Here is an 18,209-nt window from a genome sequence, read left to right as displayed (position 1 = left end):
AGACATGCTAATGATGTATTTACTACCATTGGTGCAGTTTTATCGATAACATTATCTGTTTTTTTATGGGATAAACAAATAATTTTATCGACCAAAAAACTAAATTAAACTGTTTATCTCCTTAGTGTCATTGTACACTTTGTATAGGTAGTTGAGCCGTTGCTCAAATATTATAAAGTCTTGGTTGTTATAAAATCCATCTATCGTTTCCGAAAAAAAAAAAAAAAAGAAATCACCTATGTTATAAGATTAACATTTAAGGGCAAATTTTATCTCTACAATTTTTAAAAAAATTTGGGTTATCAAAATGCTTATTGGAAAATCTACTGATGTGGGACCATGTGTAGCAATTGCAAGTAAATATATTTTACTTTGTTCCCAGACCGCAAATGCAATTAGTGGCGGAGCCTCGTTGTTGGGAGGGTGGGCAAATTCAAATTGTTCCCTTAAACTTTCAAAAATTACAAATTTGTCATATAAATTTTCAGAACTTTTCAGTCCAATATCCCGTTTGAAAATTAGGAAGGTTCATTACTTTAGACATCAGTGAAAATAAAAAGACAATTACACTGTGCACGAGGATAACTTTGTCATAAAACCAAAAGCAACTCGAGCTCAAATTATTATGAAGTTTTATGTCGAAACTAATCATAATGAAACTAAATTGAGCTTGAACTTGCTTTTATAATGAGATTAAGCTGAGCTTGAATTTGGTTTTGCTAATTAAAATTTATATTAGGGAGCTAACCTGAGTTAGGTCTTTAAAAGTCACCTAACAAATAAAGAAAAGAAAAATGGATGGAAGAGAGATGAAGAAAATGAAAATATACAGACAATATGGTTCATAAAATCAGCCAACATCTTTTTCAGTTTCACTAGCCTAGCTAGCTAGTAGATTTCATGCTTGAGCAGGGCCATATTCTCTGCATATCCCAACAACAGCCCCCGGAATGCAGTAGCTGCCGCAACCAGGTGTGTTCCGGCAATCATCATGGCTATAACACCCGCATCCATCTGTGTAGTCAGTCGGCAACATTTTTCTCATCATCAGTACTGTTTCTTGCTGTACAGGAATCAATTTTCTGGCCTCTACCTTGGTCGAGAGCAGCTCCATAACAGCTGAAATTGATCAACAATGTCAAATTAGTCATACATAATGTGTGTATGTGTGTGTGTGTGTATATATGGCCGTGCATATATCCTGAGAGAAAGAAAGACTTACAAGATTGTGCAAGCAATAAGAGCAGAATTAGGGAAAAAATTGGCTTAACTAATGAAGGGCTGAGAAGCCTTCTTTCCATCTCTTGCAGCAATGTTATGTGGAGAACAATTTTGCAACTTCATAGTACAGGCTAACTTTATTTGCTGGTATATATTATATTGCCAAAAGTCATTGGAATGATCATGAACTTGTCTGCCATTTGCAATTAATGGAGATCCTGAAATCAAGTGTGGACTTGTTATAGATGTTTTTATAGTTGGATCAGACTCAAAAATTTTCGAATTTCATTTCCCTCCACATTTTCTTTACTTGTCCGCCATTACTGAATCAATGGAACATAAACTTAGAAGAAAGGCAGTAATATAATATGGAGTACTATCAATCATATGTTTGATGGAGTCAAAGAAGAGGACACTGGATTTTCTTCAGTCAAAAGAGTACACGTTTGAGTCTCTCTAGGTCACTTTTATTACTCCTTGTCCTTGAATGGTGCTAAAGTAAGTAATCCTTCTATAGTGCCTTTATACTCTTCCAATTGCTCTGACTCATCTCATAGCAAGCTAAAAGCCTAAAAGTGTAATGTTTCTCATTGCATAATTTGCATATGATATCTTGGGGATATAGGCATTGGTTTGTTTGAGTAGTGATTTATTTCCTTATATTATCGACACATTTTTCGATCATCTTTTTATGCATATACATCATATCAAAAATGTGTTACAGAATTTTTTTCAAAAAGTTATCTCAAATAATCTCGTATCTAGTCATTGAAATAATTATTGCTACGCTTTTTGCAATATAATGTATATGAAATAAAAAATATATGTTAGAAAATGTGTTTGTGATGCAAAAATAATAATTTTTTTGATAAATAAGATTGCTTGTAGACCATCTTTGCATGGTAAATATGTTTTCTTAGAAGCGAAATCAATTTCAAGAACAGTACTATCATGTTTCAGCTTTTCTTGTGACCATTTGAAAACATGTTTGAATTTGCTATGTACTAAGTATAACTTTTCATTTTTCCTAGGTGAAAATAGGTTGTAGACACATAATCCTGCATGATTTTACACTTCATCTGAGCCTAATTTGCATTATTAGCAATATTTGAACTTGTTCAAGTTTGTGCCACTCGTAAACAGAGAGTTATTCATAAACTGACCCTAATGAAGTTTCGATTACATACATCGAACTCCTTAAGTATTCAAGAATGCAGGAAGTGCAAGTATGCCCTTAACCCCTTACAGATTTTCCACTTTGGTTATGTTGTGTATAATGGAACTTGACAATAATATTTTTTTCACACGTATGTTTGAGATACAAAGTAAAAGTACCCAGAGGAAAAAAAAAAAAACAAAAGAATTTTATGTAATTCTTTTTTCTAGACTATGTAAAAGATAGTACTATTATAGTATTATGGATAATTGCACATTGCCCCACCATCGTTATGCTAGACATCATTGTTGTTATCTCCTTGCATGGTTTTGCTGATGGTTTAAAGCAAGACATCGCATAAGTAGGCATGGCCATTATTACAGCTTTCAACATCACTTCTTTCCCAGCAGAGCATAAGAGCTTATTCCTCCAGCTTTGCAGCTTATTTTTAATACTCTCTTTTATGAATCCAAATACTTGGTCTTTGGTCTTGTTATCACCATTGGTGGTCCGAGGTATTTTCCTTGGGTAATTGCTTGAATTCCCCCTAGTGCCTATGCTTGAACTCCTTGGGGTGTTTTTAGTCTCTTTTCCTAGGATTGTCCCTTCCTCTACCTATATTTTGCCTATGCTGATTAATGATGTACTCAAACTAAAAACACCAAGAAGGGTGCCTTGTACATATGGTGTTTTAAAGTATTGGAATTCTTGATTTTTCTTCCAAAAAAAAAAAAAGAAACAACATATTATATGAATACCAGTAATTAAAATGTAATTGGAATACAACATATTAACTGTATCCCTGAAAAATGCAAGGATAACTGAGTCATGACTATGGTCATTCACGAATATGAGTAATGTGAATTTATTTTTTTTATTTTCTTTTCTTGTGTTCAATATTTTCTTGCATTTTAGACTTTAGAGAAGGAACATAGGGTAAATTACTTATTACCCCCTGTGATTTTATATAATGTTAGATTATCTCTCTAAGGTTTTAAAACAACCACATAATCCCCCTGTAATTTCATGCAACGTAGAAAATAGATGGAATGCACAATCAATTATGTCATTTATACCAAATGCGCTTTAAAAGCGCTTGTGATATAATTTTAATATCCATATAACCCCCTTATGATTTATATAAATATCCACTTTACTCCCCATGATTTTTGCATTTATCCATATAATTTCCCTATACTTTTATATAAGGTGATTAAGCCGTCGATTGATTTATCCTTTAAGTAAGAGCACTAGCACTATTGAAACGTTAAAGGTGTCACATGATAATAGATGAAACTATAGGGGATCATATGCAATTTACCCTTTTCTACATACAAGAATGCTGCAGCTACTCGTGTCACGTGGACTTTCCAGGACGTGCTTAAACGTTGACCTGTGCAAATTAAGGCCGTACTAAACAAGGACACACATGCATTCTATATTAATTCATACGTAAATTTTTGAAGCTTACAAAACCTAAAATACCAATAAAACTAATAATATGATTCTCTACCATTATCCCAATATTAACTCTTATATTTGCGTATGAAATGTTAATTTATTTAAAACATTTTTACCTTATTATTATTGTGTGTATAAATCTATAGAAGTTATCGCATACGTCGTTACTATTTCTTATATTACTTGAAAGGTATGACATTATCATCGTTGAAATTCTAAGTTTTATTTTAAATTTTGAAATATAAATTTTCAAATGTAATACATCAAAAGTTTATTACACCAAACTTATACATAACTCTTCTTCTTTTTGAAGCCAAAAGAGAAGACTAGTGAACAAATCTTTTCTTCTTTTTTTTTTTGGGTTCAAACTAATTAACAAGGCTTTGAATTAACAAAGAATGATTGGAACAATGGCGAAAGTGGTGATGTACATTTTAGGATCAAAATTAAACAGCATTATGTGTTAATCAATTACATTAATTAAAAGCCTCTTACTCCTTTTTTCATATTGATGTTCACTTTGAATAGGGCCTTCCACATTTGACAGTTTAGTGATAAACTAGACTCATAGCAATTGAATACAATGACCATTTCAAGAAGTCAATCATAACCTCTTCAATTAACATCCACTTGTACTATTGTACATGATAAATTTTCATCCTGGCTTTACATAATCCAAACAGAGTATGAACAAACCACTAAAAAAAGACTTTGATTAATACTTGAGCAAATTTGTGAGACTCTGAGTCATGTGCAAATTCAGACAAATGATTGTTGGTTCAATGGTCCCAATGTTTCTTATAGATTTTTTTTAATACTAACAATCTGTTGACTTTCCAATCCCATCCCACCAATTATGAATTATTTGCAAATGTCTCTTAATCTTCTTTGGACTTTTCACCAATCAACTAATCAAGGGCTTAGAATTGTCACAAGAAAATGAACAAACATGCTCTTTCAGATTGCTTATCAGCCACATGGTCTCCGTACATATCTTAACATGCAATTGAAGTAGGCCATGACGTACCCTTTAAACCACAATTGACTTGTTCATTCATCAATCAATCCATAATCATTAACAGGAAATAACTGCTTCCAACTGATCCCATTCCCTACAGAACCTGTATATGTAGCACCAGCAGCACCAATCAAGATCACACATTCGCCAAGCTTTGTATTACACTGCAATTGTATCAGAAAAATGGCTAGCAGCCTGAGAGCTTCATGCATTTTCTTACTATCATTGACAGCCCTTTTGACCATCACAAGTGCTGCAACCTTAAATGTGATCAGCTTTGGTGCAAAATCAGATGGCAGGACTGACTCAACTCAGTCATTCCTCAAGGCCTGGGCTTCAGCTTGTAGCTCTGTCCAGGCAGCCACCATCTTCGTCCCTCGAGGGCGTTACTTGATAAAGGCAGCAGTGTTTAGAGGGCCATGTAAAAACAGGATTACTGTGCAAATTGATGGTACTCTTGTAGCCCCCGATGATTACTGGGGTCTAGGAAACTCAGGGTACTGGCTATTGTTCATTCAGGTCAACCGCCTCTCGGTTATTGGCGGAACTCTGGATGCCAAGGGAGCTGGATTTTGGGCATGCCGCACGTCAGGGAGAAACTGCCCTGTCGGAGCCAGGGTATGTTGGATAAATCTTCTTTATACGAATCATGATAGTATTACTGTTTTTCTGTTCTTTCATAGTTTGTTAACAACATTTTTATGTGCGCAAATGCAGTCAATAACTTTCAATTGGGTGAATGATGGAGTGATCAGTGGCTTGACATCGATTAACAGCCAGCTTATGCACGTAGTGGTTAACAGCTGCAAGAATGTAAAAGTTCAAAATGTAAGGATTGTAGCTCCAGACCTGAGCCCAAATACAGATGGCATTCATGTCCGAGGCTCAACAGGTGTCACCATCAGTGGCAGTAGCATTCAAACGGGAGATGACTGTGTATCAATTGGTCCTGGAACAAGAAACCTGTGGATGGAGAAGATAAACTGTGGCCCCGGACATGGTGTCAGGTAACCTGAAGTCAGAAAATTTTTGCAGTAAAAATAGTAATTAGTATTCTTCATTCTTACTCATTCTCAGATTGCACATCCCAAAGAAGAAGAAATTAGCTAATGGAATAAGCATGTTAATTGCAGCATAGGGAGCCTGGGCAGAGATTTCAATGAAGATGGCGTCCAAAATGTGACACTAACAAATTCAGTGTTCAGTGGATCCGACAACGGCTTGAGAATAAAATCATGGGCAAGACCTACCACTGCATTTGTCAGCAACATCAAATTTCAGAATATCATCATGAAGAATGTGGAGAATCCCATTATCATTGATCAGAACTACTGCCCCGACAACCGAGGTTGTCCTCGCCAGGTAATAAATGAACCGAAACAGATGATAATACACCACAAATTAATCCATTTCTTGCACAAATCAAAACTTACTAATCAACTTTCGTGTGTTTTTTGTTCTTTTTCCTGCAGACTTCTGGTGTAAAGATAGATCAAGTTATATACCAAAATATACAGGGAACATCAGCCACACCGGTCGCTGTAATTTTCGATTGCAGTCCTAGTAATCCTTGCAGAGGCATCAAGTTGCGAGACATAAAGCTCACCTATTTGAATAGGAAAGCACAATCACTTTGCAAGAACATAGGAGGAACTGCAGCAGGAGTCATCACGCCAGAGAGTTGTTTATAACCCTTTTTTTTTTCTCCCATAGATTTTTTCTCTTCATTTAGGGATCATACAAACACATGAATTCCTGCTTTCAGGGGCTTGTTTTAATTCCAACCCCATGTAACTGCTGATTGTAACAAGGAAGCAAGATAACAAGATTTGAATAGATTCTGATATATGATACAAAAAACCACACCATCTGCAGTTCAAAATTTCGAGCGCGTTTTTTGATGATCTTTCTTTCCATTTTTTTCCTGTCTTTATTGACACACCAGTCTTATATATGTGTGCTAATTAGTATATGCTTATTATGCTATACAAGAAATTAGCAAATTGAATTACTCTAGTCTTCGTTTGTAATTTGCTCACAATAGGATCAAAATTCTCAATCAATCAATCAAAACAAATAATTTGGTGGGAGTCTTCTTTTTTTTTTTTTTGTTCTTTTTCGTCCATATCACCAAAAAATAACACTCACAATAGGATTTTTCTTCTTTTTTTTAACGACAAGATCCATCTTTCAAATCTCTGGCTCAATAAGGGCTAATTTTGTTTTCTGTAATTGTCAAACAACTAAGTACTACAAGTTTTTTTTAACAACTTTACCTACAGTAACTTCAAAAAATTTCTCAAAGTTTTTAAACTATACACTTCAAGATATTCAAAAATTTACACATTTCAAAAATTTTTCCTACAATTTACAGTAAAATTTTAGACAAACACCCAAAAAAACTCATTTGCCAAAGGGGCCGTTTTGAAAAATACCCCAACATCAAGGGTTAGGGTTCTGATACTATATCCAGGCATCAAAAAAACATAGGGAGGATATTTAGCACCAAAAAAATATATATGTTGGAGAGGATTGAGAAGAAAATTAAATTAAGAGCGATTAGTGAGATAAATTAAGTTAATACAACATTTGATATGTCAATATCAACAGAGTCTTTGCTTACACTTTGCTTTATATATATAGTTCAATTTTCTGTTTCTAAGTCTGTATTATGTGGTGAATTAAATTTTTAAAGTGAACTGATCATGACTACAAGATCGGCGGCTATTCCGCCTGACAATGCTCCGCCGTTGCTCCACGTGTCTCGTGGAACTGTATCAGTGCCCCCACTGCTCTTCAGTCTTCACTGTGGTGTATTAAAAAGAAACACAAAAATAAACCTATATATATGGATTTGGGGCAGGGATGGTCATCAGGTGGACCGTTCCTGAGCAGTTCACGGTCAAGATTGGAACAAAAAAAATTATACAGTCCAAATTTCATCTTCTACCTCGTTTTTAACAACATATGTGGCACTCACAAATTTTTGTTCTCAAATTACATGTTATTGAAAGTAAGTTACATCATATTCAAACAGAGTTACGCCATGTGCAAAATGCATATAACCTTCAGGAACGGTTGCACCTGCAACAGTTCCTGCCCCTGGTCCCTATATATATATATAAATACACACACTCACACACACACACACATATATATGCATTACTCAAAAAAAATACGATAAAACTCTCGTTCACTAATAGATTAGCGTACTAACGGATTAAATGCACGTCATATGTATAAAATTTTAAACTTAAATCTAAATTTTGTACAGATATATTATGAATTCAAGTCGTGTACAATATACAGTTGTTAGTGTAGAAAAAAATTGATCCAAAAAATAGAGGGTTGTGACGCGTGATATAGATTTAATTTTCTTTTGTTTTTTTTCTTGCTACACAATTTCAATATTCTTTAGATTAAATAACAAAGTTCGATCCCTAAGAAAAAAATTGATGGCTTCTTGTATGTAAAAAAAAAAATAATAAATAAAGTATATTGTATATTTTTTTCAACGCATAAATATGCTTAATTTTATGGTAATATAACCAAGCCGTACTCAAGCGTTTGACTAAATAGAGTATAAGTGTACAATTAAAGCCGTACTTATGAGCTATGAATGAATCTAAGGAGGAACAAATAACATGGCAACCAATGGGTTCATGCATGTATTTACTTCCCAAGACCGTAATCTCCGTACTTATACACATGGCTTCATAAGTTTCTTTTGCACTAAAACTATTAATTATTTCTTGTTTAATGTGAATTGAATAAGCCAATTTAGACATAGAATATTCCATTTGGCATCATCAATCTAATCAGTTAATAATTAGACCATGTTTTTGCAAATAATGGAAGAAGTTATATATTTCCATGGCATGGAGTTGAAAGTTGGATTTTTGGTTATTCTTTTTTCTCATATATATGCTACTAGAATACATTGATTCTAATTTTCAGTGCAAATTACTAATGTTTACTAAGGTTTGCTTTCAATTCTTGAGTCATTTTGAAGGATCCTAAGATTCTTTTCCAAAACCTTCTTAGCTATATATGCTTGCATGTATATAAGCTTGCCTACCTTGTCATTCATGTCTCAATGAATAATATGAGCTTTTTTTTTTTTTTTGTGTGGTTCATTGTAGTTTCCTTATTTCTTCCATTAATCTTGCTTGAAAATAATATTATGTTTCTAGGACCTAGCATCTTGTATGACAGTGCCATTTTTACAGTTTGCAATAAAAAATATTAGCATTGACATTGAATTTTGTGGCCATGCCAAAAAGTCATACAATTGATTAATTGAAGATCAAGTTGTAATTTAAAATTAAATCTTTGACCTTTAAGCAATATTCCCTTTTCATTTTATGTCAACTTTTTATTTTTTTTTTAAATAAGAGGTTTTAAACTCAGGATCTCCTATTTATTTAAACCCTAAACCGCTCAACCCTGCAGTCAACTGAAACTGTTCAAGACTAGAAGTTATAAGCAAGCAATTTTGTATGCCAAAGAGCCATGTGCTAATTCAAACGAAGGAATGATATTTGATCATCAGCTCAAAGGAATCTCAAAGTGTTTATCAAGTAACAAATGTGTTGACTTCTAATCCCTAGCCACCAATCATTTCTTGGTACCCATTTGTATAAAGTTTTCTTGTTTCAAAAACCAATTAAAAAGTTAGAACTAGTATATGAAAATGGTGTGAAAATGCTCTTATGATAGCTTATCACATGGTCACCGTACATATCATAACTTGTAGTTGAAGTAGGCCATGACGTACCATGAACAACAATTGACTAATTCCATGATTCCACCATCAATCATTTCTACATTAACAGAAGAAAATAAAAAAACTGCCATCTAACTGTTGACGGATTTTCTGTTCCACACTCTGTGCCACTTTCTATCCCACTTTTTATTATATTGCTATTTCTCCTACATAAATATCATGTTTTGATTCTTTTTTATTTCTTTAAGATCCAATAACTATTAATTGAGTAAAAAATAAATACAGCAGCTTTAAAAAAGTAATATATAATAGAAAATTAAAAACTATAGCAGAAAATTCATAAAAAATCTCATTTTTTATGCATTTTGATTTTTTGAATTTGTTAAATTTTGTGTATTAGTCAATTAATAGTTATTGGATGTTAAGGAAACAAAAAAAAAAACTAAAGCATAATGTTTATATAGGAGAAATAGCAATATAATAAAAAGTGTCACAGAGTGTGAAACAGAAGATCCGTTACGAGACAATTTGTATATATATAGCACTCATTGCCAAGATGAGAATTGCACATCAACAAGCCAAACAGTTCACAGAGCCAGAGGCCAGTACGCAAAATGGCTAAGAGCATTAGAGTTTCATCCATTCTTTTCCTTTCTTGCGCAACCCTTTTGAGCATAACAAGGGCAGCATCCTTCAATGTGCTCAGTTTTGGAGCAAAACCGGATGGCAGAACTGACTCAACTCAGCCATTCCTTAAGGCCTGGGCGTCAGCTTGTAGGTCGATCCAACCGGCCACTGTTTATGTCCCTCGAGGGCGTTACCTGATAAAGGCAGCAGTGTTCAAAGGACCCTGTAGAAACAGAATCACTGTGAAGATTGATGGGACTCTTGTTGCTCCTGATAACTACTGGGCTCTTGGCAACTCTGGATACTGGCTATTGTTCGTTCAGGTCAATAGGCTTTCGGTCATCGGTGGAACACTGGATGCTAAGGGAGCAGGATTCTGGGCATGCCGCCAGTCAGGGAAGAACTGCCCAGTTGGAGCAAGGGTATGTATCTTTACCATTTTATTGTCACTGAATTTCAGTGACAGAAGCATATCGGAAAAAGTGGAGAGAATCAACAGTTTTCAAGTACAGTAATTTTTTTTTAAATTTTATGGATGGAGCCCGGTATCTGGGAATTTTTGGTGGATAAGTAAGCCGACCTAAATCAGTCCTTTCTGAGATGAGGTGAGGTGAATTCGTGTGTCCGAAGTCAACCTTCTTGTCCGAAGTGGATGGCGGGGCTTCTCCCCTGGTATCACTCCGACGATTAAGTTAGTATGAGAACGAGAAAATGCTAGAGTATGAGCAAATGAACAGTGTGCTTACTTGTTGGGAGTGTGTGGGGTATTTATAGAACGAGAGTGGAGGGCAGGACGGAGGTCTTATGCCGGTGGGACCCATGTCCTGCCATTACGGCTCTGCTCCCTGTCAGGCGGCCTGGCTCTGACACTGTAGCCTTCTGGGTATGATGGCGGAGAGTATGGTGCAGGTGCCATTAAGTGCCTCCAGTGCTTTTCAGATAAAGCACTGGTCCCAGGTGATGTCAGGTGGCTTGACATCATCAGCGTGCAGCTGAGGTGGAGGTGCCGAGGTCACCTGCACGGTAGACTAGGGATCCGGCCGGGCTTAAGGGATAACCCCGAGACGCGGACGAGCTCTGATGAGGGACGAGGTGAGTTCACCTCGGGCATGCGGGATGGCCGAGGTGAGCCTCCTCAATAAGCCCCCCAAGCCTCGGGAGCTCCGGGCTAGGGGGGTTCCGAGGCTTCCTTGTGTCGAAGTCGTAGAAAGTCGGAGTCCCGAAACTGCCCCGGAAGATGCGGGGACGTGACACGTGGGCGTGTCAGTTGAAGGGACGTGGTCACTGGTAACCGTCGCGTCATGAAGTAGTGGGACGTTTCGTGCAGGGTGTCAGCCGAAAGGACGGGGCATTAATGAGGAGAGAGGGAGGCACGACGTTCTGAGTTCGAACGTGGCCGTCCTTTCGCATTCTTGCCGCCTCTTCATATTCCGCCCAAACCCTTATAAATAGGGGGGCCCCCTCACTGCACTTCTCACACCTTTCATTTTCATTTGAGATTTGCAAGTTCACGAGCGTAGCCGAGGTCAGTTCTTTCAGCCGAGGTCGGTCTAGTAGCCGAGATCAAAGCCGAGGTCATCCACTTCGTCCAACTCCGTAGGCAATAGTAAGTATTCTTCTTCTTTCTTACCTCATCTTTCACCCATGGCCAAAACAGCTAAGACCCACAAAGAAACCGTGACACCGAGTTATCGAACCGAGGTGAGGCCGGATCCTATAGAAGTGACGACGTCCAGCTCTGATGGGTCGATGCCGAGCTCTGGGGAAGGATCCACCGAGGAGGTCCGCGAGGAGGTTGACGTCGAATTGGAGTCATCCGAGATGAGCGATGGTGGCTCCGAAGTGGCCTATGATGAGGAACTCGGCGTCGAGATACCACACGACGAGGACGCACTGGAGCCTGTCGCTCCCGAAGATACATCCAACATCGACTTCGGCAAGATGCCGAAGTTTAGAAGTCGAATCGGAAGAGATAGGGTCGTGAAGGTGATAAACAAGTACCCTTTCCGGTCGGGGTACGAGATCACACCGCCCGGGGTGGATGACTCAGCCGAGAAGCCCCCCATTGGCATGGTGGCCATCTATGTCCAACAGTTGGAGGCCGGGCTGAGGATGCCTACGTCGAGGTTCTTCAGGGATCTGCTCCGTCACTTCGGCGTGAGGATTACCCAACTCGCCCCGAATGCGATCCGCATCATTATTGGGTTCGAGATGCTGTGCCGACATCAGGAGGTGACTCCGTCTGTCGACCTCTTCCGCCGATGCTATACCCTCAAGGCGCACGGGACAGACAAGGGATGGTTCTATGTTGGCAATCGGAACAATGCCATTCCGAAGTTGGTGGTCGGCGCTCCCAGCTCAATCAAGAATTGGAAGCGCGACTACTTCTTTGTGTCCGAGGTGGACTTCCCCAGGGGCTTTTGGTGGAGGCCAATCAAAGCGAAGGCCGATCCCTCTGCTGGGGATGCCAAGGAGGAGGACTTCCAGAAGCTGATGGGGTCGGGACTTCGGATATACAGTCTGGACTACCCCGAAGCCGTGCTGGTTGACGGGGGAATTAGCCGAGCTTTGATCCCTCCTGACAAGACTCCCTTCACCTCCACTAAACTTAAGATACCTTGTAATTTTCTTTCATAGCTTTGATTTCACTTCGGCTAAGGCACATGATAATATTTGCTCTTTGTGCAGTGACCAAATTGTCCGACATCATCACGTCGAGCTCAGGTGCCGAAGTGGCGAAGAGGTCGAAGAGGAAGAGTTCGGGCGAGACATCGGCGCCCCCGCCCAAGAAGAAAACACAAGGGCAGCCTCCCAAGACGTCGGCCAAGGAGACCACCCCCACCACGGCAGCTCAGAGCAGTTCGGCTGCTGCTGCCACAGGGTCCACTTCGGTACCAGAGGGGGTGCCACTAGGGGTGACCACGGCACTTCCACCTCAACATGGCCGAAGCAAACAGCTGAAAGCTCCGGTCAACGCGGTGACGGCGACTTCGCTCTGGAACCGGTACCATAGCCCCCCAGTGTATTCTGGGAAGGATAAGTCTCACTCCGGCGGGCAGTGGTGTCCGGATTGGTCGCTCAAGGTCAACGACCGATGCTCGAATCCTCGGGTCGCCCAAGACCTGGTGATGCAGTCCACTCTGCCAAGAGACTTGGACTTCACAAGGAAGCTGACCCCGGCCGAGATGCTCCAAAGCGTTATGGTGACCACGGCCTCCAGAACAGCCTTTGTGGCCGAGATGGCACATCGGTACTGCGAGTTGCTCGAGGAGCAGGACACCGGCAAGCTGCAAGATCAGATTGTCAAGTTGAAGAAGAAGCTGGTGGTGTCTGAATCTGAGAAATCCGAGCTTCAGAGGCAGCTCAAGGAGGCCGAGGCTAAAGGGGAGGAGGCCGAGATCACAACCAACAGTCTGAGGTCCGCTCTTGAGGAAGAGCAGAAGAGGGCCGAGGAGGCGAAGAAGAATCACGAACAATCCCTTGATAGCGCGAGGACCTCGGCCGTCGAGGATTTCCGGAGGTCCGAGACCTTCATTGGGGATCTCGGCCAGCTGACAAGGCCATCCTTCATGCTGGGCTTCACTTCGGCCATAGACCAGGCCGCAGCTCATCTGCCCTCCGAGGCTTTGGAGTCATTGAGGAACAGTGCTCACTATAACGAGGACTCCACGGAGCTGTGCGATCGGATGGCCGAAGGCATCCGAGCCGGGAGGAACCTGGCCGAGGTTCAAAACGAGTTCAACAAATGGCTGTCTGAACTCGACGAAGCGTTCGAGGAGGAAAGAGGAGAAGAAGCCGATGTAGGCCTCGGCGAAGGGACGGGTGAAGTGCCTGGAGGGAACATCGGCGAAGAGCATGGAGAAGAGCTTCACCCCGGTGGAGAGGAGGCCGGAGAGAAGGCTGCCCAGGAGGGAGCCGAAAAGGGGAATGGAGCCGAGACAGGGGTCTAGGTTCGTGGGTCTTAAAGGGGTGGCCGAGGTGGAGAGCGCTTAGTAGCACTCCGACCTCGGCCTTGTATTTTTTGTAACGCTCCTTTGTTGAATGAAAGTTTATTTCTTTTCACTTCCGCACTTTAATTTCTTGCTTTGACTTCGTCTGTTTTGACTTCGTCCCTTGCTTGTCCCCCTTTATTTTTTAATAACGTGAAACCGATGTTGAAAAATAATGTAAGATCCGAAGTCATATCTTGATTAAAAATTCAAGCACAATACATTTTGAGGTTCTCGGCGTGCCAAGACCTCGGCACTAGTGAGCCATCTCGGTAGCTCAGTTTACAATATCCCTTGAGATCAGACTCCACAACTCGGTAAGGGCCTTCCCACTTCGGGCATAGTTTCCCTTGCGGTTCAGCTCGGCTGACTGAGTTTTTCCTCAGAACCAAGTCTCCAGGCTGGAATCGACGGTGCCTGACACGGGCATTGTAGTAGTGTGCCACTGTGCTCTTGTAGGAAGCTATCCGGGCTGAGGCGAGGTCCCTTCGCTCATCGACGAGGTCGAGATCCAACTGCCTTTCTTCGTCGTTAACCTCGGCTGCGAGCCGAGGGCTGGGGGTAAGGATCTCGGCAGGGATGACAGCCTCGGCTCCGTATGTTAAAGAGAAGGGGGTCTCTTGCGTGGCCGACCTCGGCGTGGTCCGATAAGACCAAAGGACACTAGGGAGTTCTTCGACCCAAGATGTTCCAGCTTGGTGTAGTCGAGTCTTGAGGCCATGCAAGAGAGTTCGGTTGAAGTTTTCTGCTTGGCCGTTGGCTTGGGGGTGGCCTACCGAAGTGAAATGTTGTTTGATGCCAAGGTTTGTGCACCAAGTTTTAAAGGGGTTCTCGGCAAATTGCCTCCCATTATCCGAGATGATTACCTGTGGTATGCCGAAGCGGCAGACGATGCATTTCCAAAAGAATTTTTGAATTACCAGCCCGGTGATGGTCCTTAGTGGCTCGGCTTCAACCCATTTGGTGAAGTAATCCACAGCGGTTACCAGGAAGGTATGGCCCCCGACGGCTCTGGGGAAAGGACCTATGATGTCTGTCCCCCATTGCTCGAATGGCCAGGGTGAAGTGATGGGAACCATGAAGTTGGCGGGCTGGTGATACTCGGGCGCGTGGACTTGGCAGGAATGGCAGCCGAGAACGAGGTTCTGGGCGTCTTGTCGAACCGAGGGCCAGAAATATCCAAGAAGCAGAGCCTTCTTGGCTAGCATTCTGTGGCCGACGTGAGCTTCACACAAGCCCTCGTGGATCTCTTGAAGGACGTGGCGTCCTGTCTCGGGAGTGACACACCTCAGCCATGGGCCGAGGTAGGAACGTTTGTACAGCTCTCCATCGCGGAGAGCGTACCGAGCCGCCTTGCGTTGTATTTTTCTCGCCTCGGCTCGGTCTTCAGGGAGGACTCCTTGACCCAAGAAAAGGATGAACGGGGTCATCCATGATTCTTCAGAGTGCACGGGGCAGGCCACCTCTCCCACGTATCCTGGTTCACTCAGGACTTCCACTAAGACAGTTTTGTTGAGGTCAGAGAATGACGTAGAAGCCAGCCGGGATAAGGCGTCGGCTCGCTTATTCTGGGAACGGGGTATTCTTTGGATTTCGAAGGACTCGAAGTACGCCGTGAGTTGGTGTACTTTGGAGAGGTATCGTTGCATGGTCTCATCCTTGGCCTCATACTCACCAAGGACTTGGCGTACGACGAGTTGGGAGTCACTGCGGACGTGGATTTGTTGTGCGCCGAGCCTTCGGGCCAGCTGAAATCCAGCGATTAAGGCCTCGTACTCGGCTTCATTATTGGTGGCTGGGAAGCCAAAGCGGAGGGCGTAAGAGCACACTTCTCCCTGAGGTCCTTCCAGGAGAAGTCCAGCTCCGCTACCGTCCCCATTAGAGGATCCATCCACATACAATGTCCACAGGGATGGGGTGCTCACCCCGGCAAGGGAAAAGGTGGACTCTGGACCTTCCGTGAAGGTGAGCTCGGCCAAGAAGTCGGCTAAGGCTTGAGCTTTTATGGCGGTGCGCGGCTCATACGACAGGTCGTACTCCCCTAACTCGACGGCCCACTTAGTGAGGCGCCCGGAGGCCTCGGGTCGAACCAGTATCTGTCGGAGAGGCTGGTCGGTCCGGACGGATATGGGATGAGCCAAGAAATAGGGCTTCAGCCGCCGAGCGGCGTGAACTAGCCCCAGCACCAGTTTTTCCACCTAAGTGTATCGGGTCTCCGGTCCGCGGAGAGCTCGGCTGACATAGTAGACGGGCACTTGGGTGCCCTCATCCCGGATAAGAACAGCGCTGACGGCCTCATCGGCTGCGGAGAGGTAGAGGTAGAGCTTCTCCTCGGGCCGAGGTGAAGCGAGAGTGGGTAGGTGATGGAGGTATTGCTTCAGTTTGTCGAAAGCAGCCTGGCACTCTTCCGTCCAGGCAAACTGATCAGCCTTCTTGAGCACCTTAAAGAAGGGCAGAGCTTTCTCAGCTGATTGGGACAGGAAGCGATTCAGCGCGGCCAGGCGTCCATTTAGCCGTTGGACTTCTCGGATGTTCCGAGGTGGGGACATGTCCTGAATGGCCTTCACCTTGTCGGGGTTGGCCTCGATTCCCCGGTGGGAAACCAGATACCCCAAGAATTTTCCCGAGGTGACGCCGAAGACGCACTTCTTGGGATTCAGCTTCATTCTCGAGTCTCGCAGGACACCAAAGACTTCCCTCACGTCTGACAGAAAGGATGAAGTGGCGAGGCTTTTAACGAGGATGTCATCCACATAGGCCTCCACATTGCGGCCGATCTGATTCTGGAAGAGTCGGTTGATCAGCCTTTGGTAGGTTGCCCCGGCGTTCTTTAGCCCGAAGGGCATGGTGGTGTAACAATAAGTACCTCGGTCGGTGTAGAACGCCGTTTTCTCTTGGTCCTCCTCACTCATTCCTATTTGATGGTACCCTTTGAAGGCATCTAGGAAGCAGAGGATTTCATACCCCATCGCCGCGTCGACGAGGGCGTCTATTCTCGGCAGAGGATAGCAATCTTTGTTGTTGAGGTCGGTGAAGTCGACACACATTCTCCATCCACCGGTGTCCTTTTTGACCATGACTGGATTGGACAGCCAGGTGGGATATTGGACTTCGTGGATCATCTTGGCCGGCAAGAGCTTGTCGACCTCATCCGATATGGCCTGACTACGTTCGGGGCCGAAGTGCCTTCGTTTCTGTCGCACAGGTCGGGCCTGTGGGTCAACGTTGAGTTGGTGGGTCATGAGTTCGGGTGGCACTCCGACCACTTCATCCGCGGACCACGCGAAGACGTCTCGGTGGTCTTTGATCAGGGAGATCATTTCTTCTTTCAGGGGTGAGGGTAGTCCAGCCCCTACTTGGACCACTTGGTCAGGTTTCGCTTCATCCACTACCACCAGTTCCACCTCATCCCCGGGCTCCAGCCTGTTGGGCTCTTCTGCCTTCTGAGGGTCGATGCGGTCTATGGAGAGGACCGCTGGCCTCTTTTCTTCTGACCTCGGTGAGGGCCGGTGGGTGACTGCTGCTTGAATGGTGGCGAGGTAGCACTCCCGGGCGGCGCCCACATCGCTGCTTACCTCGGCCACCCCCGCAGATGTTGGGAATTTAAAGCTCAGGTGGCTCAGGTGGTAGGTGGAGTATACGGCTCTCAAGGCATTGAGCGTGGGCCGGCCTATCAGCATATTGTAGGGGGAGTCTGCTTTGACCACCGCAAAACTGACAGGCACAGTTCGGCAGCGTGGATGACGCCCGATTGTTACCATCAGGGTCAACATGCCCTCCGGGTGGACGACGTGTCCCCCGAATCCCACGAGAGGAGTTCTGACAGGAGTGAGTTGCTCCCTGGTCAGCTTCAAACTTTCGAAAGTTCGGTAGTACAAGACGTCTACCGAGCTTCCGGGGTCAACATAGACCTTTTTGACTACGTAGTTGTTGGTGAGGACTTCAATCACAAGAGCCTCGTGATTGCTGGAGGCCGCAGGAACGGGGTCAGCGGGACCGTAGGTGATGACC

At 42.9% G+C, this 18,209-nt stretch overlaps 1 protein-coding gene and 1 pseudogene across 1 annotated transcript; both read left to right on the top strand.

The window, feature by feature from the left end:
* The first annotated feature begins 5,039 nt into the window (after positions 1 to 5,039).
* Positions 5,040 to 6,547, top strand: LOC113766978 (polygalacturonase-like). Its single transcript, XM_027311140.1, has 4 exons — positions 5,040 to 5,474; positions 5,574 to 5,863; positions 5,990 to 6,218; positions 6,329 to 6,547. The coding sequence occupies exons 1-4, from the start codon at positions 5,040 to 5,042 to the stop codon at positions 6,545 to 6,547; spliced, it is 1,173 nt and encodes a 390-aa protein (XP_027166941.1).
* A 3,649-nt stretch (positions 6,548 to 10,196) lies between these two features.
* LOC113767013 overlaps positions 10,197 to 18,209 on the top strand; it is a 26,136-nt pseudogene continuing 18,123 nt past the window's right edge.

This window comes from Coffea eugenioides, chromosome 3, assembly GCF_003713205.1.
Source record: "Coffea eugenioides isolate CCC68of chromosome 3, Ceug_1.0, whole genome shotgun sequence".
Taxonomy (NCBI): domain Eukaryota; kingdom Viridiplantae; phylum Streptophyta; class Magnoliopsida; order Gentianales; family Rubiaceae; genus Coffea; species Coffea eugenioides.
This window is presented reverse-complemented; position numbering and strand designations above follow the sequence as displayed.

Bases quoted from the DNA above. Each gene is read 5' to 3' on its own strand.
- LOC113766978 (XM_027311140.1), top strand. From the start codon at position 5,040: ATGGCTAGCAGCCTGAGAGCTTCATGCATTTTCTTACTATCATTGACA. The intron at 5,475-5,573 runs GTATGTTGGATA...GCGCAAATGCAG, and splicing joins ACTGCCCTGTCGGAGCCAGG to TCAATAACTTTCAATTGGGT. The intron at 6,219-6,328 runs GTAATAAATGAA...TTTTTCCTGCAG, and splicing joins ACCGAGGTTGTCCTCGCCAG to ACTTCTGGTGTAAAGATAGA.